General features: G+C 40.5%; 3 protein-coding genes across 3 annotated transcripts; 1 reads left to right on the top strand and 2 right to left on the bottom strand.

Annotated features, from left to right (window-relative positions):
* Positions 1-1,320: 1,320 nt before the first annotated feature.
* Positions 1,321-13,535, bottom strand: LOC136446300 (uncharacterized). Its single transcript, XM_066444642.1, has 17 exons — positions 13,428-13,535; positions 11,945-12,022; positions 11,032-11,100; positions 10,217-10,303; positions 9,969-10,039; positions 9,237-9,384; positions 8,439-8,525; positions 8,200-8,270; positions 7,605-7,752; positions 7,146-7,282; positions 6,502-6,661; positions 6,145-6,176; positions 4,856-5,221; positions 4,490-4,606; positions 3,664-3,832; positions 2,907-3,341; positions 1,321-2,535 (listed from the first exon to the last, which is right to left on the bottom strand). The coding sequence occupies exons 2-17, from the start codon at positions 12,003-12,005 to the stop codon at positions 2,528-2,530; spliced, it is 2,166 nt and encodes a 721-aa protein (XP_066300739.1). The 5' UTR covers positions 12,006-12,022; positions 13,428-13,535; the 3' UTR covers positions 1,321-2,527.
* A 2,917-nt stretch (positions 13,536-16,452) lies between these two features.
* Positions 16,453-23,105, bottom strand: LOC136445918 (T-complex protein 1 subunit epsilon-like). The gene is made up of 11 exons (XM_066444149.1): positions 22,834-23,105; positions 22,144-22,204; positions 21,145-21,309; positions 20,373-20,571; positions 20,099-20,210; positions 19,741-19,821; positions 19,092-19,361; positions 18,531-18,716; positions 17,936-18,073; positions 17,304-17,484; positions 16,453-16,799 (listed from the first exon to the last, which is right to left on the bottom strand). The coding sequence occupies exons 1-11, from the start codon at positions 22,951-22,953 to the stop codon at positions 16,675-16,677; spliced, it is 1,638 nt and encodes a 545-aa protein (XP_066300246.1). The 5' UTR covers positions 22,954-23,105; the 3' UTR covers positions 16,453-16,674.
* Positions 23,106-23,366: 261 nt separating this feature from the next.
* Positions 23,367-25,288, top strand: LOC136446142 (sperm microtubule inner protein 11-like). The gene is made up of 3 exons (XM_066444431.1): positions 23,367-23,746; positions 24,566-24,710; positions 25,066-25,288. The coding sequence occupies exons 1-3, from the start codon at positions 23,482-23,484 to the stop codon at positions 25,112-25,114; spliced, it is 459 nt and encodes a 152-aa protein (XP_066300528.1). The 5' UTR covers positions 23,367-23,481; the 3' UTR covers positions 25,115-25,288.
* Positions 25,289-25,702: the final 414 nt, after the last annotated feature.

The following is a 25,702-nucleotide window of genomic DNA, read 5'->3' as shown; positions in this document are numbered from 1 at the left end:
GTTCCCTATGGATATCCGAATATATATGGTTAACAAAGTAGTAAATCGTAATGTGGATCCAAGTGATAAACCCCAAGAAGTTCCTTCCGTAAACAATTCAACACATGGTATAGACAGATGTGGTGAATGAAAATCTGTCTTCTTTTAAGTAAAAAAAGTAACCATGGCATTGGCCTCAAACTTACCTCATACTGCCCTAAAGTTATGATGATTTAATGTTCCAAAATTCTTTTGCTGCTCATGTTATTGGGGAAAATGTTCCCTACCAAACATGACATCCACGCTATCCCTGTTTTCATTCTGACAGATTTGATCATTTTTGTCACCTTTCTGAAGAACAGTGTGGGGAGTATGTTTAAAACAAATAGGCTTTAAGCACATCTTTTAGGTGTTTGCACGCCTTTCTAAGATAAATTTTCATTCACGAGTGTGATGCATTGTGGTTTAAGGTCAAAGTTGAAGGTCCCTAACTTGTCATGATGAAGCCACACACCTGATTGGACATGAGGAACGTGACACCATCACTGTTGCACTGTCAACCCGTTTTCAACAGGATTTGTTTTTAATGTGACTATCAGCTTATAGCGCCACAGGTCAAAGCCACGATAATTCTTTTTTATGTAATATTATTCTAAAGATAGTGTTTCCGAAGATGTTGCAGTCTACGAAGTGTTAAACGAGTTGACTGTGCAGCCAAAAAGTAACTCTATGATTAATGCTTACCTACATATGCATATTATACAGCACATCGTCAACCTCTATGAAAAGAATCACCTTTCCAAAAATTCAAGAAAGCGTTCAAAAATTCAATAAAACTCACAATCTGAGTGTTACCAACTTTTCACCAAGTAAACTTGGTATGATACCTGTCATCAAAAAGACATTGTGTGCTTGTATCTGATTAAGTGATAGTAAAATGCAAAAAACACGTGTAAAAGTATGACTGATAAAGTCACAGGTTCTATTATCTCCTTAACCTGAATATGCATATCCTATTAGCTTAGCGTGTACCTCTTTGACAGATTCACAGTTCCTTGTCGCTTTTAAATATCTAAAAAAAAGCTCACAATCTGAATGTTGCCAACATTTCCAAAGGAAACTTGCTATGATACCTGTCCTCAGAAGGACATTGTATGCTCAAATCTGATTAAATGATAAACAGTGTCCAGCTTAATTTGGGAATTTAAGTTTAATTTGGGACTACCTTCCTCATTTCAGTATTCTTAAACCCTTATGGCTTAATATCACATCTAGTAGGTAAAAAGGAAGTTAAAATATGTAGTAGCCATTGACGGCTCCCTGGGCAACATTCTCGGAACTGGAGCCAGAAGCTAAGTCTGCAGATTTCTGGGAACTGGAGAATTGGGCTAATTCCCAGGGGGATTTCAATGGCTGCTTCATATTCTTAACGTTTTTCTTTACCTACCAGATGTGATACTAAGCCATTTGGGTTTAAGATAACTGAAATGTAGTGCCAAATTAAACTGGAATTATCAAATTAAACTGGAGGCCGTTGATAGTGAAACTCAATTAAACTGAAGTCACTGGTTATATGTTCTCTTTGACCTACAAATGCATATCCTATGCATACAATGTCTACCTTGTTTGACAGAAACACCATTCCTATACTTCCTGCCTTCCAAACATTGACGATACTCACAAACTAGGTGTTACAAACCTTTTACCAAGACTTCGTCTGATACCTGTCATTAGAAGGACATTGTATGCTTGTATCTGGTTACGCGATGATAAAAAAAATAAAAATAAAGTGGTTACACCGGTTACATGTTCTAATTCACCTACACATGCACATCGGCACAGCACAATCCCTATATCTTGTTGCCTTCCAAAACTTGAAGTGAGCTCACAATCTGAATGTTACCATAGGTTTTAGCTGACAAAGGCCTTGATCAAATGCGTACAATCCTGAACACACTCCCAAGGCTCTCAAACAGTTGCGTCATAACGGTGCTGAACAGTTTACCTTAAATTCGTTTCCGGTTTCAAAACAAAATGTTTTCATCATCTGCATCATGTGATTCCTTGTTTTTAATCGCAAAGGGAGATGGGCAGGTCTAAGGAGGACGGGATCATGGTTGCACTCTTAGTAATTGTAACGGTTTTTCTTACCCAGGAGAGTTTCCTGAACATACCCTCAAGGCTCTCAAACAGTTGTGATGTACAACTGCTGGAGATTTTACCTCATAGTCTTTTAAAGTTTCAAGATAAATGCTTTGAAGATTTGCATTTACATGTGATTCATTAACACTTTGGAGATAATCATTACACAATCAATGCTATTTCCGCACAGTTAGGGCATTTCAATTTGAAAATTGAAAATGAGAAATTGACAGTTCAGAGGGAGAAGGCTAAGATTCTAACAGTTGGTTGGGCCCCAAAGATTACAGAAATAGAGATTAACAAATACTACATAGAATATGACAGTTGACATGAGAATGACAGTAGAAAAATAGATAAACTAGTTATGTCCAGGGCAGGAATCACATCGGTGCAATTTGCTCTTTCATCAGACTCCTGTTATGAAAATAAAGAAAAACGACATGAATAGATATCATCATGTAAAGTTAACGTTACAGCTAATGATATTCAGATGATAACATCACTGCTTTTAGTTTTTAGCTTGAGTAGCAAAAAAAAAGAAGTCAAATGACAAGTGGCATTTCAAACCAAATTACTAAACGTCCGGCTGGCATGTGATGTTTCAATGACAAGCTGTTTAGAATACTAGTATCATTCCCAATTTTGTTGGTTTGAATCTGTAATAACAATTTTTCAGAAAGCAGGTTCTGGAAATTCAATTATCACAAGATTCAAATTCAATTATCACAAGATTCTGCTACTGTTATATGATAGAGGTTAAGCTAAAAGATTATGTATTCACTCACCCTCTGGTTTCCTTTCGCAGATGAAGTATCGTCTGTTGCCACATTTAGCATCGTTCCAGTTGCTGTCTCTCCACCCGGTCCTGAAAAACTCCACACAGTCTTCGGGATTATTGTATTGGCCCCACCAGTTTTTACCCCCGTTGTTTGGCTCGATTGGTGACCAGTATTTGTAAGACCCAAGAGAGGTGCCATCGGGCCACTTATAGCTACCTTCCCTTGCCCTATCATTTAGCCCAAACCAAAAACCCCAAGAACTACTTTCAGCGTCCTTGAGGCTAATCAAGAAACCGTTGGTACCACTGTCTTTTGACATTGCCAGCATCCCGCCTGGTCCCTGGTTACGGCAGTATGCAGACGCATCAGTCCAGGTCTTGGACAGGCTGAATGCTTTGTAGCACGTGCTGGCCCGCCGTTGCCAGCCTGAAGCGCAGCTGCCTAAACCAGATCGTTAAAATGTCAGTAACAGTTAGGTTCTGCAGAAACGGTTGTCCAAGCTGCAACCTGTAGCGTCACAGTAGGCTTTTGCGAGGAAAGTAGAGTAATGATCCACACATATGCAAGAGTAGGTATTCAACATTATGATACATATTTTTGCTATTCCCAGAAAAAGTCAATCAATTCATAAACATATTACATGAAATTGAAGGGAAAACATTCCACACAAAACGCATTGATGCAATGAACCCATTTAGAAAAAGGACATGCATACATGTCACATTGTACAGTATCAAACAGCTTTGTTGTCATCAAGACTTACCATACTTAAAGTACTTTTCCAGGTTTGGTTCCAAACTCTGAAGTTTTTGTTGCGCCTCTTGTGTCTTGGCTGGGATTTCACCTGCACGTCCTTTGATTCGCAGGGCTGTGATCCAGACAGCGTATCCGCCTCCAATGAGCCCATACACCTGCGTGACTTTCCGCGGCATCTTTATGTGAAAAGTAAAAGTAACATAACCAGGCTGTGTAGAGCAATATCACAAGTGTCCCTTCTTATCGGTTATGCAGCCATAAGGTCATGAGCATGGTCCAAAACCGTGCATTAATGATCAGGAATGCCGAATGATGGGATTTTAGTTTGTTAACAATTCCTTTGTCAGTTTGGATGTGATGATAACAGTAGATGACCGAGGTGTAATATTACGCCTGGTCAGTGACCTATAGCCATCTCTTAAACCATTGTCTTTTATCACTAGGTTATCAATTTGGTGATTATAGGTCACTGGCCAGGCATTATGTCACCATAAACACCTCAATTCGGATCATTCATCCTTGATATAATTGGCAGAAACCCACATCATCGCATATTCAAACCTCTAGATTTCACCACCCGTTATTTGTTTACATATAGGACATATCAAATGCTAGCACTACGCGTTGTAGAATTCAGAGCTATGAAGTACATGGACATACGAATACATGTATATTGGAGGAATCGAAATTTTAAGAGCGTTTAGACGTCTACGTCTGTAAATATCAGCATAATCTTCACCTGCCATCGTGTGCAATTAATTTCTTCGGGTCTGCATTGTATTTTCACCAGCATGAAATTAAGATAAAGATTTAAAAAGGCAGAGAATGGTTACCTTTTCTCTATACTCAGGTATGTTCCCCCGCAGTTGTTCATGATATATCTCAAACAGAGATTTTCCACCGAAGAGTACTGACTGCGGTTTCACCATGTCCAACAGATTGTACAATACCTGCAAACGTCAGAACAGATTTAGACTTTGGGGGGTGAATTTGTATCAAATGTGCAACACTTCTACATGATTTACTATGATAGGCACCCTATTTGCATTTCAGTAAACCATATAGCCTCAGTGCTTTCGGACATTTAAAGGTATTTTGACCCCTTTGTCTAACCAATATCAAAGTTCTACAGCTTAAAGAAGGGAATACCAGAAACATTCCTCTCCTCTACTGACTAATGTAATACAGTGTGCACATACCTGCTGGACTCCATCGGAACCATGACTCAGCACGCTGTCTGCCCATGCTTCAGTGTCGTGTATTCCCGTGTACTGCCCGTCGTTGACCTGCATCTTGGCAAGGGTGTCCAGCATGTTCCTCAGTCGTAGTTCGTCTCGGCCATACAGGATGACTTGCTGAAGGTACTGTTGCCCTAACTGTAGGCCGCTGACGCTTTGTGTCAACTCGTTCACCTTCTTGTCTAGGGCGCGAATCTGATCTTGTATTTCGTTGAGCTGCTGCGTCGTTTTTGCAGCCCCGACACGAGACCAAATGAAATTGGTGATTCCCACTAGCCCAGAAAAAACGCCGAATGCCGCGAGGACAGTCGCCGTAACTATCACCCGCTGCCGAATAGAAACGTGTAAACTGAATGTAAGCATAATTTTGCAGGTCATCATAAGGACATGGTCAACTCAACAAGAATGCACTATTTTAAGTCTTTAATTCCTTATAAAAACGGTGTACGAGTAAATAAAGGGTGTAAATAATGCAAGTGGTTTTATATCAGGCTCATTTTTTTCATCGAATGAGCTGAAATTTAGCACAAAGGTAAAGGCACATATCGTATTGAGATTGAAATATCTCAATTTGTTGTTTAGATTTTTATGAGCGAATGAGTTGACTTTAAGATGACCACACTCTTTGATGTCCTTCAGGAGTAAAGAGCGGGACAAGGGAGGTTCAATTAACGTGCAATTAGAAATTTTCCTAACCCACCTTGAGCTATTGTAGGAAACTGAAACTGCACACGTATAAGAATGCATATCTCCATACGCCATATGCTTATTTTGATTTCTGGAATCCGACAGCTTTTGTTTTTCGTTGCTGGAGTGTAATGAGGTATTAGCTAAATTCAGAGCGGTCGCCAGAGTCCTGAATATGAGGCTGTGTTGATTGAAGGTTTGGACTACTTTCCCACAAACTAAGAGAAACGAAACTCTATACAGCTCTTGGTCTTTAAACACTCAATAAAACTGTAGAGTTTTGTTTCCCTTGGTTAATGGCAGAGTGGTCTGCAAAATCCTTTAATCAACACGTCACGTATTCGGCTATGAATCTAACTGGCTCTAACATCTCACCTTACTCCATCCTAGTAGCTGTAAAAGAGGAACTTTTGCCGGCTGGTTACTATCTTTGCCACCGATAGATCTGTTGAGAGACTAATGTGTTTTTACCTTTGTGCAAAATTTGAACTAATGCGTTGAAAAATTGAGCCTGTTATAAAACCACTTGCATTACTTACTTACTGACCCTCGTAGATAATTACCTTTTCGCTGTCCTGCATCATTAGAGCGGATCCTGGAATGCAACAGAAAGAAAGCTATTACTCCACCTGCAACCTCGAAATATCAATATTGTGTCTTTCTATGTCCATCAATGACTTCGGTGACTTAACTTAACGTGTAACATCAATTTAGGAATCTTTGATCTTAACTAAATCAAAATGCGTTCTTATTCTTCATTACTTCGGGGGGTTTTATACCATAAAGATAAATATAACTCTTAATATTCATTCTTTCACATCTTTGTCAAGACAAAAATAGAGAATATAGAAACATCTTATGAAGCAATTTAAATGATATTGCTTAAGAACACTACACATGAAATCCTGAATCAATATTACCTGTTATGCTTTTTTTGGAGGGACCGACATCACAGTTCCAGGGTCCACTGGAGTCACGGACAATCTCAGAACCAGGAAGGCAGTTGGCACGATAGCAGACTCGGTCTGAACCTGTGCAGATACAGTTGTCGTGCTCAGGCGTGCCCCACTGGTCTCCAACCTGCAGGAAAGAAACTTAACCCTTACATAACACTCTTAGACAAAGACAAACTTATTGGGTGATCGATGACATCATCTAAGAATCCAACCGTAAGTGATGGTCTTTTCTCCATTGGTCTGATGAGATCGTCATCATCACTTTAGGACAGTCAATCTTGTTAACATATAGACAATGCTATTTTAACCTGCTATATGATTGAGCACGCTAAGCTTGAAAGAGTTAGGTGGCATCCAGTTTCAAATACTTCTGACAATCAAATTGCTTTATATTACAGTAGTCTGCAACCAAAAGCCCAAATGTTTGAATTTCAGGCCATTTCAACCGTGTGTTGAAACATGGAGAACATCTGCGAACATGAAGAATAATGAAAGCAAGCACTGTACGATGCACCGTTGTATCTTGCTTTGTCTTTACCATAAAATCTGCTGCTGGCCATTTCTAATGTCACTGTCGCTATCATTTCTAATAATAGATGTGTAATTACCTGATGGCCTTGACAACCTTCCGTCTTGGATAGTCCATCATCTACCAATTCCCGGACAAGACTCTTTTCTTCTTCTTCAACAGGAGGAATCTCAGCTGCATCGTCAGGTCCCCCAAGGTCAGTCGTATTTTCTTCTCCTGCAAAAAAGGACATCACTGTATTTGAACGTATTCAAATCTGTATGAGAACCATAATAGAATAGGGCTCTTGTCCGGAGTTTCGCACCAGCATAGAAGACAACTAGCCGAGACACAAATTGTTTCCATTACAAATCAATGTAATGTAGGGTGATTTTAGGCTGATCCCTATGCTGGTTATTAGCATGACAATTTATCATTGTGATTTGAGGTCGACCATTATGTTTTTTGTGTTGACTCTAAAAGAACAGGAACCCTCATACTTGGCTAGCCGAGAGTCTGTGACTTAAACCATCACTGACAATCCTATGATAACCATCACCTGATGTGAACCCATCGGGGCAGTCCCAGAGGCCATCGGATTTACGGACAATCTCAGAACCAGGAAGACAGTCGACACGATAGCAGAAACGGTCCTGTTCTTGGCAGTAACAGTTGTCATGATCAGATGTGCCCCACTGGTCTCCATCCTGCAAGAAAACGTAAATACATAGAGAGAACACAAAACCTACTAGGGGAAAAGCCATCTCCTGAACAACAAAAAAGTCAGTACGTTTCATTCCATGATAGTTATGATAGATCGACTATCATTCAGATATCATAACTAATATACAAGTATCAGAAAAAATACGAGGCTCTGCCCTTTCCTGTCGACTCGTGAAACAACGTACTGGCTAATTGAACAAGATACAAAACCCTATTCGGCCATCGAAATGTTCTTGACATAACATGGTATAGAACTAAACTCGGAACACACTGTATTATTTTTGCTCCTGGCACAATTGCGGGATCAAAATGATACACAGCAGTGCACCATGGCTAATTTGTAATGTTTTGACAGTACTTTCTATACCTCACTGTGGCTTGCCATTTAGAATTGTATGTGTTCTATTACATGTACAATGTATTACATGTACCTGGTGGCCTTCACAACCTTCTGTCTTGATAATTCCATCATCGGGATCCTCGTCAACAAGCCCGTTTCCCTCTGCAGCAGAAGAAATGACTGATTCTGTATGCATTGAAATTCATTTGAACGCCAAAAGTTGAAAAAATATGATATCACTTCAAATGTCAATCAGAATCTTTTCAACACTTCATTGAAATTACCGTAGTAAGTCACTGCCGATACATCATCAAAGTTTCTGGTAGTTACCTTCTATTTTCTGGCGAAGATCATGAAGGATGTTCACGACTTCCTCGGAAGCTCCTTGCTGCGTCTTCTTGCTTTCTGTTGTTGCATCTGGAGAACAATAGTTGATAGATTTATGTTCTAATAGTTGATGTTGTGCCAGAAAGAACTTTGGGCCCACTAGCAACATCCGTTGGGACTCTTTTACCGGTTACTTTGGGGAAAAACAATTACACCATAATGGATGGATATAATCGATGTTGGCTTGTCCGTGTTGGTCATCTAGCTGATAACGAACATGGACTATACTGATTATAAACATTAGGCATTCATGATAATTCTTGGATGATAAACAATCAATATTATACTATATTCTTCCCTTGTGCTAACTAATATCATACTCGAGAAATGTGTAGCTTTGAAGGGGATGAAATTATGTAACTAAGGACCGCACAAATAACATGAATGCAAAAATACTTTGACTTATCTAACGTAGAGGAGGACATCTTTGCATATAAATCATGTGACCCCGCCAAAGAGAAGGGGCCTGCAAAGCCGCCCCTGGCACCTTCTTCAAACCCATCGCATTCTGTGCATACATTTAGAAACTTCACTTGTTTCCATTACAAATCAATGTTATGTAGGATGATGTAAGGTTGATCGCTATACTGGTTCTTAGCATGACCATTGATCATTGTGATTTGAGGCCGACCAGCATGTTTCTTGTGTTGACTCTAAAAAAAACAGGAACCATCATACTTAGCTCGTCGACAGTCTGTGGCTTAAACCATCACTGACAATCCTATGATGAACATCGTGTACCTGATGTGAACCCATCGGGGCAGTCCCAGAGGCCATCGGAATCACGGACAACCTCAGAACCAGGAAGGCAGTCGACATGATAGCAGAAACGGTCCTGCCCTTGGCAGTGACAGTTGGCATGATCAGGTGTGCCCCACTCGTCTCCATCCTACAAGAAAAACGTAACTACTTAAAATTGACATAAAGAGAAAACCTACTTGGGGGAAAAAAGTGAAAACGTTTCATTCCATGATAGTTATAATAGATCCTTAAAATTAAGATATCATGACTAATATACATGTATCAGAAAACAAAACGAGGCTCTGCCCTTTCCGGCAAGTGAAACAACGTACTTGCTAATTGAACAAGATACAAAACCCTATTCGGCCATCGAAATGTTCTTGATGAATGACATGACATGGTGTAGAACTTAACTCGGAACACGCTGTATTATTTTCTGTAAATGGCATTTTGCTCCTGGCACAATTGCGGGATCGAAGGATACACAGGCAGTGCACCATGAGTAATCTGCGCCAAAAATAGTTACTCAAGCAGCTGGATAAAATTTTGAAACTGTTTCAAAATTGTATCTAGTTGCTTGAGTAACTATTCTTGGCGTACCCTACCAGGATGTCTAACCTTCATCAACGCATGAGTAATTTGCAATGTTTTGACAGTACTGTCTATACCTCACTGTGGCTTGCCATTTAGAATTGTATGTGTTCTATTACATGTACAATGTATTACATGTACCTGATGGCCTTCACAACCTTCCGTCTGGAAAATTCCATCATCGGGATCCTCGTCAACAAGCCCGTTTCCCTCTGCAGCAGAAGAAATGACTGATTCTGTATGCATTGAAATTCATTTGAACGCCAAAAGTTGAAAAAATATGATATCACTTCAAATTTCAATCAGAATTTTCCAACACTTCATTGCAATCACCGTAGTAAGTCAATGAAGTCATTGCCGATACATACATTAAAGTTTCTGGTAATTACCCTCTATTTTCTGCCGAAGATCATGAAGCATGTTCACGACTTCCTCGGAAGCTCCTTGCTGCGTCTTCTTGCTTTCTGTTGTTGCATCTGGAGAACAATAGTTGATATAGATTTATGTTCTAATAGTTGTTATTGTGCCAGAAAGAACTTTGGGCCCACTAGCAGCATCCGTTGGGACTCTTTTACCGGTTACTTTGGAGAAAAACAATTACACTATAAGGGATGGATTTAAATCGATATTGGCTTGTCCGTGTTGGTCATCTAGCTGATAACGAACATGGACTATACTGATTATAAACATTAGGCATTCATGATAATTCTTGGATGATAAACAATCAATATTATGCTATATTCTTCCCTTGTGTTAACTAATATCATACTCGAGAAATGTGTAGCTTTGACGGGGATGAAATTATGTAACTGAGGACCGCACAAATAACATGAATGCAAAAATATTTTGACTTATCTAACGTAGAGGAGAACATCTTTGCATATAAATCATGTGACCCCGCCAAAAAGAAGGGGCCTGCAAAGCCGCTCCTGGCACCTTCTTCAAACCCATCGCATTCTGTGCATACATTCAGAAACTTCACACGGCTGAACTCGTGATATAAGCAAACGAGCACGAGTCAAACCATTCTGTGAGCCAATGAGCACGAACTGCACCATAACGTGAGCAATTCAAAAGAGCACAAACCGGGCAGCGACTCGATCTGACAGTAGAAAGCGAAAAATGCCAGCCTCAAGAGAGTTTGAAAATAGAAATGAGTAACCTATAACCGAGCAATGGTACCTAGAACATTTTAAGACTTTACCTGCCAGTAACTGGAGAAGGCTGGCATCCTCATTCTTGGCTTTATCGTCTGGTTTCGAGTCACTGTAGGCTAAATTGCAACACATTTGTTTGATATGACCAAAGTTCACAATCAGTAATACGCCAAAAAACAGTTCCTCAAAAACAGTACAATCAGTAATAGTTTAAGTTAATTCAAGTTACATGAAAGGTTCAGTTGATAATAACAATGAGTCATAAGTTTGCTAGGATAAAAATTACTAGTACACAATGATTTCAGTTGAAGATGACACTGAATGATTAGTTCGATAGGATCAAGGTTACTTTACAGGTTCAGTTAAGGATGACCATCGGTGTAAGGTTTGATATGTTACATTAAATGCACAGTTGATAATTAGTGATTAGTTTGAAATAATCAAGGTTACATGACAGGCTCATTTGATAATGAAAATAAGTTATAGATTTGATATGATCAAAATTACATGACAGGCTAATGTGATGATGCCATGGACGATGAGTGATTAGCTTGATATGATCAAAATTACATGGCAGGTTCAGTTGATAATGACAATAAGTGATGAGCTTGATTGATCAAAACTACATGACGGGTTGAACTGACAATGAGTGATTAGTTTGATATAATCAAAATTACATGGCAGGCTCAGTTGAAAATAACAATCAGTGATAACTTTGATATGATCAAAATAACATGACAGGCTCAGTTGATAATGACAATAAGTGATAGGTTTGATATAATAGAAAACACATGACAGGCTCAGTCGATAAAAACAATGAGTCATGTGTTTAATATGATGAAAATTACAATGCAGGCTGAGGTGATAATGACAATGAGCGATTAGTTTGATATGATTATATCACATAACGTGACAGGTACAGTTGATATCATTTTTAATCAAAGATAATCAGTAGCTGACCTGAACTGCTGACAGAGAGAAGGAGTGTGCATCCGGTGAAGATGACGCAATGAGCCCTCATGGTGGGTTTTCTTCTCTCTGGAAAAACACAACGACAAATGTATTGCTTATGTTTTACATCTTACACTACCATTTCCATGACCACCCATGTTACTGGCCATCAGTATCAGATTACGTATGTATATACAATCTACCTAAATGCATTGTCTAATGTTCAGAAAGCGTTTCAATTACAAATGTACGATAGTAGAGTCTATCGAGAAAAAATTGTAAAACGATTTGTGAAAAAGATTGCACCAGCAGGGGTTAAAACCCAGGTCAAAAATATAATGCTAGCGCTTATCCTCTACGCCATGAAGCGTCATGATGTTAACGGAACGGGCTGATACACTGAAAGTGTACCATTCAGCGATATGAGAATGACTGTTTGCTAGACGGATACTAGCGACGGTGTCTTGACAACCATGCGCTCGGCGATCCGCTGAAGGTCTATGTTGGTGACGGCCGTACAGACGATGTCACGGTGGTAAAAGGGTCGTCACAATGTCAAGGACCTTCAGTCAAATTTGTTGATAGACAGAAAGTCAACTAATTAATTTCGCAATCGCCAGAAACTCGAGCGTCTTTTTGCCCTGAAATCCTACCCTGTCACATTGGACAAGGCTCATGATCAGTGACTCCCTAAGGGTCGCGCAGTGAGAGGATACCGACCGTCTTCCTGCCGAAGATGTCCTGTTAAACAAAAAAAGTTCGCATATGTGTCGGGCGAGCTATTTTTCTGTTGTATGACGTCGGCTCAACGACCACTACCCGAATTTGTTGATCGCCAGAGGATCATCTAATTCCAAAATAACCCGAAAGTCGAGCGCATTTTTGGCCCGAAAATTACACGTTCAAATATTGGACCAGACTCGGCCGGTGGACTTTGAACACTCATGATCATAAATTCCCCCAAAGGGTGGCACCACCTATTTTAGACGCGGACGAAGTATCCAGCATATCTTCGTAGAAATCCAATTGTTTAATCCAATTTGATTTCTTAGCTGTTGTAAATTTTGTTTCTTGGGCCCGTACGCTTCCCTGCCCACCCTAAACCTGGGTAATACTATGGCGCGCTTGAAAAAATGGCCTGCCTGCCTGCCAACTTTTGACGTCTGCGCCTGGGATAGCAGTACACGGCATAGTTCTTGAGAGCTGTAAAGAAGTTTTTCCTAATTAGGAACAGACAGAAGATGCCAAAGAAGAAGGAGAGTGCAAAGAATAGCACGTAGCAAAAACATTCCTAAACAGTTACTCAAGCTGTCAAGCAACTGGATGGATACATATATCACTCAACAGTGCAATACATTGTATATGAACATAACATCAAGTTAGGTCAGTGTTTGAAAAGGAACATCAAATGCATCTTCATGTCAGAAAGCAGGTCCCTAGCCTGCCCAAATACTTTGAAAAGGCGAACAAACAAGTCAAACTGTGTACGCACCGAAATCTGGCCAAGTACGTGACACGACAGTTTGCCTAGTATGTTGTTGTCCCAAAGCCACCTGTTCCTCCCGGGTCGACTGTCTGAAGGCGCGGGGAGCGCGGGGCATTTTTATACCGTTTTCTCCCGTCAGTTATCTAAGACAGTAACCTTGGCAATCAGCCTTCACGTCAACTTTATTCGCTCTGGGTTGGCTGAAGTTGCCCGAAGGAGGAGCCAACGGGGAGTTATGAATATTCAAAAAATTGGGACCCATTCACTGTGATATGCGCTGTTAAACAAAGCAATTTAGCACATCAATCACGAGGTCGATTAATACCCCTATAGCACCGAGGCGGAGCCGTTGGGCGACGGCTGAGCGACCACTGAAAGCGCGCAATGATCTGTAATGGCTTACATTCAAAATTGATCTGCAATGTCTTACATTTTTTTGAAAATATATGATTGACATTTCCATCGCTATCGTCGCTATACCCATTATGCAATTTTGAACTGGCTTAGTGAACGTTTTCACAGAAGCAACTTTTTCTGGAAAGATTGAGCCAGCGGTCACTACGGAGGATGACACCGAGGCTAGGTGAGCTCTGAGTGATCTGGCAAAGTGTAGTGACTTTCCATTGGCTCGTTTGTATCAGTCCTTCGGTCAGGGGCCAATCACGTAAAGTTCAAGCAGAAGTAAAGGGTTTGACTCCGTCTCAGTGTTTTCGCGTGTTTTAGCAACATTCAGTACATCTTTCCAAGGAGAATGGTTTAAGATGTGCACTTCTAGAAAGAAATTAACCTAATCGTGAAAACATCGACAGCTGGGTGTCCCACGGAGACCCCACCCGAAAGTGTACCCGTAAACTACCACGCCGGCCTCTGTTTGGAAATGTGACCGAGGCATTAGATGTACATGTAGTGATGTACATCCAAACTGCGCCGTCAGTTTTTCTTTGAACCCAAGCCAAGCAACGCGATCTTAGCACTTTGCAAAGATTAAATGTGCTAAATGGTCCCCGATAAAAACACGTTTAAAGTTCTGGGACTGAGCCGGATCCTTACATATACTTCGAGATTAGCCTTATTGCTGTCGGGTCATCAGTCGGAATGCCTACACCAGAACAAGACGTGACGATGCTTATTTTAAACGGTCTGGTTGCCCTGATGCCACCGTACCATGGTCGGTGGGTGGTCGGTTACGTTGTGGATCACGAAACAAGCTAATCAAGTTAAGGTTAAGGTGTTATTTCTGTGCTTTTTTTGTAATCCTTGTAAACACACCTTCTCGACGACAATCTTTTTTACCTTTGCCAGGGCATGTTTTGGTGCCGTTTATAGGTATAATACCTTCGTCAAGAAAGTTATGCTTGTCAGTGCGTGTGTGGACATCATTGCGGAGGGATCTTTATCATATTGGTATGTGTAAGGGATGTGTCCAGGGACACATGAAAAACAGACCGCATGCATGAGTTGTGATTTCTCCCTGGTAAAATATATAAATGAAGAAATAAATGGAATGTGGGTCAAAGCTTTCAAACTGAAGGACCCATTTAGATTATAGGCCCCCTAGCGACTTTATATTGTACCGCAGCAGAACCGTCAGTTCTGGGCAAACGATGGCCACGTTTTTCTACAGAAGTAGAAAAAGCGGAAGTCTTAGCGGGTGTGACATTTTACACTACTCAGCATTTCATCACCCGATCGTAAGACTTGAACTCGTGTGGATGATTGGGATGACCACACACCCCACACAAAACCGCGTATAGCCTATCGGTCAAGGAACTTGACAACATGACTTCCTAAGTCATAGCTGGGTAACTGTTAGATTGATGGGTAGCTTCGTACCAGGTGTACTTAAAATTTTTGTTTGACTTGGTCCGTTAACTAAGAAAATCTCTGTGTTTGTGTTCTTCTAATCCATCGTGCTACAAAACTTGTGTTGATACCATTCATCAGTTTGGAGCCGAGACTCACAGGGTTCAATATGTGCCCTCACACGTCGGTTTCGCCACATCTAACGTACACGTTCAACTTTTAACACAAGAAAAATTGAACAATTCTCTATGATACTGTTCTTATGTAGACACGTTTTCAATAAACCTGCCTAAAACTTGCTAGAGACCAGCAACATTCTCCATATGTTTGCACAGCTTCGACAGTTTGTAGTCATGGTTTGTAGAAACTATTCCAAGAACGTCTCGGTACACTCACTGCGATATCCTATCATGCACATGTGAAACGTTATCACCTGTAATCCTGTGACAGCTCGGCTGAACAAGACCGCTCTTGTTTAAAACCACAACAGGATGCATGGCTCATCAATAGTGATGTACGATCTACAGACTCAAAAACTACATTAACAAAGGGCACCTGGTCACGAGAAGACATATACACAGTACAAACTTACATACACACACACAAGCATACATACACTGATACACACACACACACACACTCACCTTTACCTAACTTTTAAACACAAGTGACATTCCAGTTATTTACCACTATTGTATCAAAGGCCTCTCTAATTCAATATGCAATATTGATTTCCAACCATCATCTTGTATTTCAACATGTTACATGGTTGAAAGTCGTATATAAGCAAGGGATTACAAAACATCCTCACCAATCAGCAACTATTATTTCGATCATCACTTGAACTATCTACACGCCAAAAATTATGACAATCCATCAACCCCTTCTCCAGTTATTCCTTTCTAAAATCTCCAACAAAAAAGTTGCTAGGATAAAAAAATGATATACTAGATATCATAAAGATCAATCCATAACTAATGCTTTAAAAGGTAGGGTGTTGGTCTACATCCTAGTTTCTCACAACAATTGAAGAGAGATCACTTTAACTTTGTCAAGCTGTGTTTATTTTTGCAGAAAGATGTCATAGAAAAGAACCAAAGGACAGAGCAAGGTGGTTGTCATACGATAATGTTGACTGGTACATATCAGCAGAGGTTAGACAATGTACACCTTTCAAACAGTGCCAATTCTACCAGTGCTGCAGTTTCTTAAATTTTAACATACACTGGACAAAATGCAAACACATCAAACAAAACATTGCAATATTTCAATGAAGATATTTTAACCTCCATATTTTGCATATTTCACCTACACAGATTAAATATCTACTAATAGTTTGCAAATTTCATGATTTCAATTCAGGTCATGCTACTGACACACAGGTGTATATATACTGCAAGAACAAATATCTAAGTGTGTACATAACAGTGCACGGTACAGTACGACTTAATTAAGCTTTGTCTTCGTCTGTCCTGATGTCATCTATCTTGAGGATCATCTTAACCAGCTGTGTGGCCAGCATGATCTGCTGCTTCTTGGCTAGTAACGTCTCAATCACATGCTGCTCCTTCATATCTGTAATATCAAAACAAACAGTATTATAATGGATGAGTCTAATAAATACATAGATAAATAACTTATGACACGAATGACAAAAATGGTAGACTCTTCCCCTTCAGAGTGTAAGCAGTTAAAACAGGAGGCACATTTAGTTTTTCTCAAATATCTCATTATCTGTCCCCTTATGGTGACAGTCAATTTGGGGACAGACAAGCTAAAAACAACACGTCATTCTCTTGGGGTAAAGTGAATGAGCATGTGTACCAAAAAAGAAGTCAACTGGCAACACCTCTGCCTCTGTGATGCAAAAAATTATCTTTCAAATCTGAAGGCACAAAGGTTTCCCCTTGCCAATACAATTAATACACAGACAGATGCACAGACAAGCCAAATGTAATATTTCGCTCCCTTTGGATGAAGGAACAACTAAAATCAGTGTGTGTACCAAAGCAGAAGTAACTTTACAAGTGCTATGGCATCGTCAAAAACTGTATGCACATAGGTTTTCTGATTTCTCACCATTGGTCCCCTTGCTGAGACAGTCAATGCCTAGTCGCGGGTTGGTCTCCTTCACCTGCCGAGACTTTACGGCCGCTAACGTCTTGATCGGGTGGAGACCGCTGTTCTCAGCCAACGCCATGGGGATGTCGTCTAGGGCATCAGCGAAGGCTCTCATGGCGTACTGTTCTATGGACGGATTCTGTAGGGAAATACACATTGTGTGAGCTTCATTCTGATTCTGGATTGCTGTACAACATTAACTGTAACTAGTGGGGCATCCAAGCTTTAAAAAATGCATGCAGTTAGATGTGCAAAGGTTAGGTGTGACAGGTCGTTGTTCAGTACAATATAACCAGCTGCTGCTGCACCACATGCATACGAAGCTGTTGTGTTACACTGAAAGTTTTTTATACCAGCTATACAGATGCAGATATTGTAAGTAGATTGCCCACTACTAAACAAATTTCTGAAAACAAAGTTGTTACTCTGAATCAAGTCCCTGGCACTTACTGTTGCTGGCTTGATTCAATGTTTAACTTAACACTCTGTTCTAGGAATTCCATTGCAGGGCGTTGCAGGCGTGATCGCAGCCAAAAAGCTGAGCCAACATTAAGACAGAAGTGCACTAGACCACAACTGTAAACACATACCTTGTCGGCTGCTTCAGACACAGCCAGAGAACAGGCAATCTCACTGGCGCCACCACCGTACACAATACGGTGATCACGGACAAGGTTCCGCACTACACACAGGGCATCGTGGATGGACCTCTTTGCCTCTTCAATAATCTGTAATGAAAAACCATTCATCTGTAGTCCAGCACACAAAACCTTAATACATTCTAACAAATCATTCTGACAAACACCATGTACTTTAATTTCAAAGGCAAAGCCAAACTATATGCATTAGAGAGTTTCAGCTACAGAAATTGTCCCTTTAGCTAAAGAAGTTAAATAGTTAGGACCCATTCACATGTGTGCGTACATGTATATTCAGGTCCATATGAGTTGCGTACTAACATTTTTTGGGCTTAGGTAAAGTTTGTGGGAAAGAGGTTGTTTTCAACTTTGACCCACTGCTGTGCAGCCTGGCTATCGAACCCAAAAAATTACTTCTTCGGCCGCAAACTTTACCTAGACCAAAGAAATATCAGTATGGAACTCATACGGACTTGAATATACGCACAAGGGTGAACAGGCCTTTAGACTAAGTAATAGATAAGAGATGACATGAGGTCTTTCTCACCATCTTGTTGCCCCCTCTGATGAAGATGGTAACAGCACGTGAGTTCTGACAATGTTCGATCACCAACATGCGGTCCTTTGTGGTGCCGAACGTCAGCTCACGAACAATCCCAGCCTTCCCCAGCTTCTCCGCAGACAGCTCCTGGAAACGGGGGACGATCCTCCCGCCTGTTGCTATGGCGATGAGCTGTGAGGTGAACCAAATACATTCTTCACATTCCAACCTTCTTATATATTGACTAACAAGGAATTGCCCCTGTGCCATTACCAAAATTTCCAAATGAAAGAACTAGTGTAAATTCTATCACTTTTGCAGTTGTTTTATTTCACAGTAGAAGAGAAAAGGAGGGTTTAACAGTCCATGGTGCACAGTCGGCATTCATAAGTTTGATCTCCCCTACACTACATACCAGAACATACGGAATAGTATCAAACTAATCAATGACATAAGGGCCAAACATTTCAAAGGGGAGACTATTTCCGGGGGAAAGCAATCAGAGGTGCTAGAGTTGCTAGAATAGCTGATTCCAGGCTAATACAATGGTGCTTCTATCAAACTTACCTCGATTTCCGGCCCGCCGACCCAGCGTACGGCCGGCAGCTGTCTCTGCAGCAGAAGATGGTTAGCCTCGTCATCGAACCCCCACTGGCAGATGACCAGGTTAGCTCCTGTATCCTTCACCTGCTGAACCATCTCATCAAACTTCTCCTTCTCATACTCTTGCAGCTTCTTGTAGGCCTCGACAGACGTCACGTCCAGGTGGTGCTTCGTCTTGGGTTTGGGGGGCTCGAAGGGGCAGGTAAGGATGGCCAGCTTGGCATCCTTGACTTCCTGGGGTGGGTTAGAGAAATCATACACAATGAGATATCCTGTTTTGGACAAAAACAGGCCTGCAATCCCATGAAAAGCTGCTAGGTGGTCCAAATCATCACTTTTTCCCCAGTCAAAAAGCCACCGGCCACTAAAAAATCATGACCATAGCATGTTCAGAACCTCATGTTATGAGATATCATGATATCAAAACTGAAAGTTCTGCTGCAGTACCAGAGAAATTTCGAACATAGTCAAACTTTTCCTTTGTTTTGCTGACATGTAACCACTTACCAAATTTATAACAATCCATCCATAGCTTCTTGAGTTATGCTGTACAACCACAAACAAAGTCGCAAACTGAACCACAAAGCTAGAAAAGCTATCCTTGCTGACTAACCTTGGGCATCTGTGGATGGCTGAAGTCCTTATCTACGATCACACCTTTCACAAGCTGGGTGTCTTCCATCTTTCCACCAACCTGAAAACAGATCAAACAGGTCAAAATACATCAGCTCTCCTTCAATAGGTGAATGCTTGCATGAGACTGTATGCCCTATACATAGTAAGGAACATATATCTTTGAGTCAAGAAGATTACTACAAGCTTAAGGGACAGGGAGTAAAAGAAAGAAGAAGGGAGGACATGTACACAGGGGCTTTCATTGTCATTTCAAGTAAGGTAAACAAATACAGTAGCTTTTATAAAGATTCATGAACTTAATCTGAAGAAATACTGAAGACGTTGATGCAACATACCTTTCCTTCCACCTTGATAAGTTCAAAGTCGACATCCTTCCGATCAAAGTCTGCCACGGACAAAATGGCCTCCACTGCAATCTTAGCCATCTGGCGATGACAGCGGTTGATTCTGAAAAAAACAATTGTAAAATCCTTCATTGATCCTGAGCATTTCTTCAGACTCTTTCCCCATTTTACAAAAAAAATTATCAAATTTATGGTACATGGTCATGTCTCCATTGAATAATGTAGATGTTTTTGAAAAGGACAATATGGTAGCATGGAAACTCACATTTTAGAGCTGAGAGTAGTCATGGCGGTTTCTATGAGCGGTTCTGGGTTCTTGGGGTCCACCGGGAAGGAGTCAGCAATCTGGTCCAGTCTGTCGATGGCCACCTGGGCGGCGCACTGGTACCCGTCTGCCACACGGATGGGGTGGATCCCCTTATCCAGGAGCTGTTCTGCCTCCTCTAGTAGAGCTCCAGCAAGGACTGGGAAAGGAACAGGTCAACATTTTAACATAGGGCTACAATGAACTAAGGTCATGGTTCTCAGAGTCAGATTTTACCAGTTTTTCAGGATTAGAAAAAAAAGATCACAGGTAACATCCAGGATTATGTGATCTAGCGTATTGCATTGGGGAAATTCTCACAAAACAAAATACTGATAGTTTTGCATCAATAGTTGAAAGCCATTTTTTAGTTGTTAAAGAGTTTTTTCCATTCACAATTTAACTCCTGTGGTAACATTTGTGTCCATTTTGTGTGTTTTCGTCATCCACACACTCCATTATTCTTCTGTACAAATCTGAGGGCCAAGAAAGTAAAGCCCTGATTACACTTCATGCAGCAGCAACCCCTTCCTCTCTTGAAAACCAACATAACATACTTTTAAATTCTAACACAAACACATTCTCACAAGTTCTGAGTACTACGCAGAGAAAGCTATTTTAACCTTTTTTTAAAAACCTTTTGTACGACTCGATCGGGGATCGAACCCATACTGCATTTGAAGCACCCACACTACCAACAAGCTCCTTCATACAGAATGAGATTAGCACATACCGACGACTCCCGTGGTGCCGTCTCCGATCTCGTCGTCCTGAGACTTGGACAGCTCCACCATCAGTTTGGCGATCTGATGTTCCACGTCCATCATGGACAGGATCGTGGCCCCATCATTGGTCACCGTGACGTCACCGTCAGAGCTCACCATCATCTTATCCAACCCTGCAACATTTCAAAGAGACGGGGACATGTCAAGTTAAACTTAAGTCCTTCCCACACAAGATGGTGCATAGAGCGCCGCACATCTCCGATTCAATAGCCCTTGGGCCACAAGACTATGTGCAATCACTACACACTACAGCAGGTGGCTAGTCCACTAGTAGTACTAGTGGTGTGACCGTGCATTCAGATACCATACTCTTTCCCCAATTTGCTTTGTGCTAACCTTTTCCCTAACTCTGCCTAACTCTGTAACCAATAGGGAATTGGGTGCCAAACGGCTACTTCAGAGTGCTAAAGGCTAAGCAATGAAAGCAGTTATGTAACATTTTTAAAGTCTGACTTTGGTATGACTCGGCCGGGATCATATCATAGTCATGCAAGGTGAACAAACTACTCACTTGGCCATTGCATTGGATTTTTTTTCTACCAAGTTTTAACTGACTAACCTAGTAGAAATACTATACATGTAGTATTAGGGCCTTTCAGAAAAATTCCAATCCCTTAGAACATAAAAACCGATAGCCCTTCACAAAGAGCTACAATTTAGTACGAATATGTATGGTAGTGACTGAAATGTGGCAACGACATCTCTAAGTTTAACAACAACAAAAATTCCTGGAATTTGTTGTCTGATTGAGCAAAATGTATTTCTTTGCTTCCCAAGCATGTGTTACTTTTTAGCTTTGCTCTTTTCCAAAAATACAAATGTTACATGTGTGAAAAATTTGTGTAAATGACATGAATATTTTGAGGCTCAGGTAATAGCTAACAAAAATCATCTTTGTATCTATACTACTATGATATAGTACAAAGCAATTGGTTTTTTTGTCCTACCATTGGGACCAAGTGACGTGCGAAGTGTGTGTGCCACGGTCTTCCCTGCCAAGATGTGTTGCTGTGGACAGAAGAACAAAACATGAATATTGATATTTGATATTGAATTTGATGACTCTGAATCCTGTACGTGACAGTTAAGTATGAGCTCACAATACAGTGCAAATAATATGATCGTTTCACAATATTTGCATTTAGCATTTATAGAGGGGGTGAAGTCTGCCATCTCTGATAATTTTTCAACAAGGCATACATCCCTTAGTTTATTCTTTTAAGCATACACATTTCTTTTCCTTAGTTACACATTAGCTATCATAACTGACAATGAATGCATAACTAATGCACTGTAAAATAAAGCTATTATTTGTCATGTGCAAGAAAAACACTAGTACAGTAATATCAACCAAAAGTGCCCACAACAAAATAAACTATATCTAAGAATAAATGTCTCTGCATCTTCTTGCGTTTCTTTTTCGTCTCTACTACGGTCGCAAGCCTATCGTTAGCTCTTCTGAATTTTTGTGTGCACATGAGAACCATGCCTGTTCGCCCCCCCTCCCACAAAATATTCTGGAACCTTCTACATGTTAGCTGTCATATTTGCAAAGATTCTCTGACAGTGACTGTGGAAGAAATTATTTTTATAATATATAATATGCTGGTAATAGTGATAATGAAAGGGTTTTTCACCTTCTGTGCTTGAATTCCTGTAAGCCGGGTCTTACTTTCCTGGTCACGAAGGATGATGAAGGGACGACCATACTCGTCGAAGGCCAGAGAGCCCAAACCGCCGCCCCCTGACTGCATCATTTTGACTCACTCAAAAATTTTCAGCAAATATGAAAGAGAAGGAAGTCCTTAATAATCTGGATGATTTTTGGGAGGCGATTAACGCAACCGGAAGCCGATGATGGTGGATGTTTTCGTACGGTTTTGCCAAATTCGTCTGTCACTGTTCTTGACGGCTACCAGATTGGGCGAATCCAAATCTGCATACAAGAAGAAACCGAATAATGGAGAAACTAAATACAACTCAAGTTCTCCTTATTATATTTCGAAATAATAAATGTAATTGTTTTCTGTCTATTGCATGTTTTCTGTACTGTAATCCTTGGGAAATAGAATTTATTATTAAAACGACAAATATACATTTCACCCCTTTTGTGATAGTGTATGCTATCCAAACTATATCTCGCGGGAGTCCTCGAGAGTTGACGAGATGTTCCTGTCGCCGTAGCAACGAGGTCAGCTGTGTATACAACATGGCCGTCTAAGTCTGGAAAGTTCACATCGCTAACCATATCTCAGCGTCCGTATCCCATATTTTCTCGTATAGCCATGGCGTTTTTCGGAATCACCGGACTAGGATATCAGGATGCCATCAAGGAGAAGGTGCTGAGACCGACGGAGATCAAATCGGAAGGTCTCGGGACGAGGGGAGTCGACACGGCGGCCGAAGTGGTCGGCGATCCCGGAGAAGGGACGCCGAAGCCCTTTACTCCCGCTGAGAAAGTTAACCCGTCAGAACTGACTAGCGGGGACCCACAAGGCTCATATGTGAAGTACACCACCATGTTGAGGAAACATATAAGGAATCCTCATGGTAAGTTGATACTTTGATTTTATTTTTCTACGTTGACAAAATATCCAAATGAACCATATTGGTGACAGGTGTTCAGTTCATCTTGTTACTGTTTGTTTACATAAGAAAACAAAACATTTCAACCAGCAAACTACAGGTTACTAGATGTATGGGTGCTTTTGCATTTACCGATTGTAAAAATCTGCAGCAACTCGAGCTATGTGTCTTTTAAGTTGGAAAAACTTGTCGAGGTGCATGCTTCGCGTTTCCCTATGTTGCTCTTAGATAATACAAGCAGGTCTGAGGCATCTTTAAGTTCTATAAGTTAAAGCTGTTGATTACAGATATACACTTTCCTCGACATTTGGTGTGTTCCTTTATCATCGAAACCTCCCCTCTCCTGCTGTTGCTTTTTCCTTCTGTTTATTGTTTTATGTATAAAATGCAATGTTCATGACTTTGTTAGGACTTCTTTTCTCAATTTCTGTATCTTTGTTATATTTTGTCTGACCCTTACGTCATACCTGTGGAGTCACTCATGACCTCAATGAAAAGCAGCCTGCCGGCCAATTCAAGCTTCCCAGGAATACAAAGGATTTAAACGAAATGATTACAAAGATACTGTGAATTTTATTTAATTTTGTTTTTATTTCCCATTTGGAGGGGAAAGGAGGTTTTCGAGTTGTTTCGCATTCACGTTGGAAACAATGCTGTAGTTCAGTAGCAATACAAAACTCAAATTTGCAATGACATGATTTCATGTAAGAGGTCACAAACAAAAACAAAACAAAAAAACACCACAAACATGTCAGGATTAGCAGATTTTCCATTTACTTCCAGCACCCAACCAGTTAAACCGCCTGCCCCAGACAGAGGGCCAGTGTGTGGGGTTCTGGCACCCCAACAAGGGAGAACCCGCCATTCAGCAGCGGCTGCCCTGGACACGGGTCCCACGATACGGAATGGTCACCAGCGAGATGACCAGGTCAGTGTTGATAACGTCACATCACTGTTTTTGATTCGGCATGTTTTTGTTAAGTATGAAGGGTTCATGGCCAGCTTAAGGGATTTCAAACCTGGACCTCTAGAGTCTGAGTCAACCACAAGGCCACACAATACCAGTTACAAACTCAGACTCTAGAAATCCTGGGTTTGAATCTCTTGCAGGACCATCCATACCAATTAGACTAGAGGTGAGAGTGGAGAAACTCTATCAGTCCATAATGTACAAAATGTACAAAATTGGTGTTTGTTGATTAAACTGGATGTTGATTTGAAACAGACTTATCAGATATGTATTCATCCTCATAATGTCAAACATTTCTTTTGTTTCCCCCCAGATTTGTAGACCAGATGGCAGTGACCAATAAGGAGTTCCGTTTGTTTTGATGGGTGGAGTCTGGATCCAGGAGATTTTCTACTTGCAGTCTTTTATTATGATAGAATTGGTGATTGTGCCATAGAGATATTCCTTGGGATAAGGAACAGACTTGGAACAGACTTCTCTATGCTGTCAGTAAACTTTTAAGAATCTTTAAGGAAATAAACAATGTACCACCTTAAGTCTAAAATATCATCAACTCTTTGGAAGTGAAATCAACAGCCCTATATTCAATTGTAAATCTTGCTTTATCCATACGTTTCAGGGATAAGGGTAAATTACATCATCAAATGAAAATTGATTGAAAAAGAAAGCTAACAATAACTAAGTGTGAATATAGAGTGTACAGTACTTCGGAAGTCGGAACATATCAGTTTGTCTGGATATCGCATGATTACGGATAGTTTTACAAAAAGAATCACCTATGTGCTCTTAACTTTACAATGATCTGTATAATGCAGAATTTGCAGTATGTGTATACAGTTACTAACAATAAATCAAATTTATAGATTAAAGTCGTCTTCTATGGCTCCAGTACATAAACACTCATAATTTCACTGGGTATCCTAAGACCGCCACAAAAGTGCTACATATGC

Source organism: Branchiostoma lanceolatum, chromosome 12, assembly GCF_035083965.1.
Source record: "Branchiostoma lanceolatum isolate klBraLanc5 chromosome 12, klBraLanc5.hap2, whole genome shotgun sequence".
NCBI classification, from domain to species: domain Eukaryota; kingdom Metazoa; phylum Chordata; class Leptocardii; order Amphioxiformes; family Branchiostomatidae; genus Branchiostoma; species Branchiostoma lanceolatum.
This window is presented reverse-complemented; position numbering and strand designations above follow the sequence as displayed.

Excerpts from the sequence above, each read along its gene's own strand:
- LOC136446300 (XM_066444642.1), bottom strand. The coding sequence starts at position 12,005 with ATGAGGGCTCATTGCGTCATCTTCACCGGATGCACACTCCTTCTCTCT. Across the intron at positions 9,385-9,968 it reads AAGGTTGTGAAGGCCATCAG|GATGGAGACGAGTGGGGCAC; the intron begins GTACATGTAATA and ends TTTTTCTTGTAG. Across the intron at positions 3,342-3,663 it reads GGAAAAGTACTTTAAGTATG|GCAGCTGCGCTTCAGGCTGG; the intron begins GTAAGTCTTGAT and ends GATCTGGTTTAG.
- LOC136445918 (XM_066444149.1), bottom strand. The coding sequence starts at position 22,953 with ATGATGCAGTCAGGGGGCGGCGGTTTGGGCTCTCTGGCCTTCGACGAG. Across the intron at positions 21,310-22,143 it reads CACGTCACTTGGTCCCAATG|GGTTGGATAAGATGATGGTG; the intron begins GTAGGACAAAAA and ends GAAATGTTGCAG. Across the intron at positions 17,485-17,935 it reads TGTCTGAAGCAGCCGACAAG|AATCCGTCCATAGAACAGTA; the intron begins GTATGTGTTTAC and ends ATTTCCCTACAG.
- LOC136446142 (XM_066444431.1), top strand. The coding sequence starts at position 23,482 with ATGGCGTTTTTCGGAATCACCGGACTAGGATATCAGGATGCCATCAAG. Across the intron at positions 23,747-24,565 it reads ACATATAAGGAATCCTCATG|CACCCAACCAGTTAAACCGC; the intron begins GTAAGTTGATAC and ends ATTTACTTCCAG. Across the intron at positions 24,711-25,065 it reads GTCACCAGCGAGATGACCAG|ATTTGTAGACCAGATGGCAG; the intron begins GTCAGTGTTGAT and ends GTTTCCCCCCAG.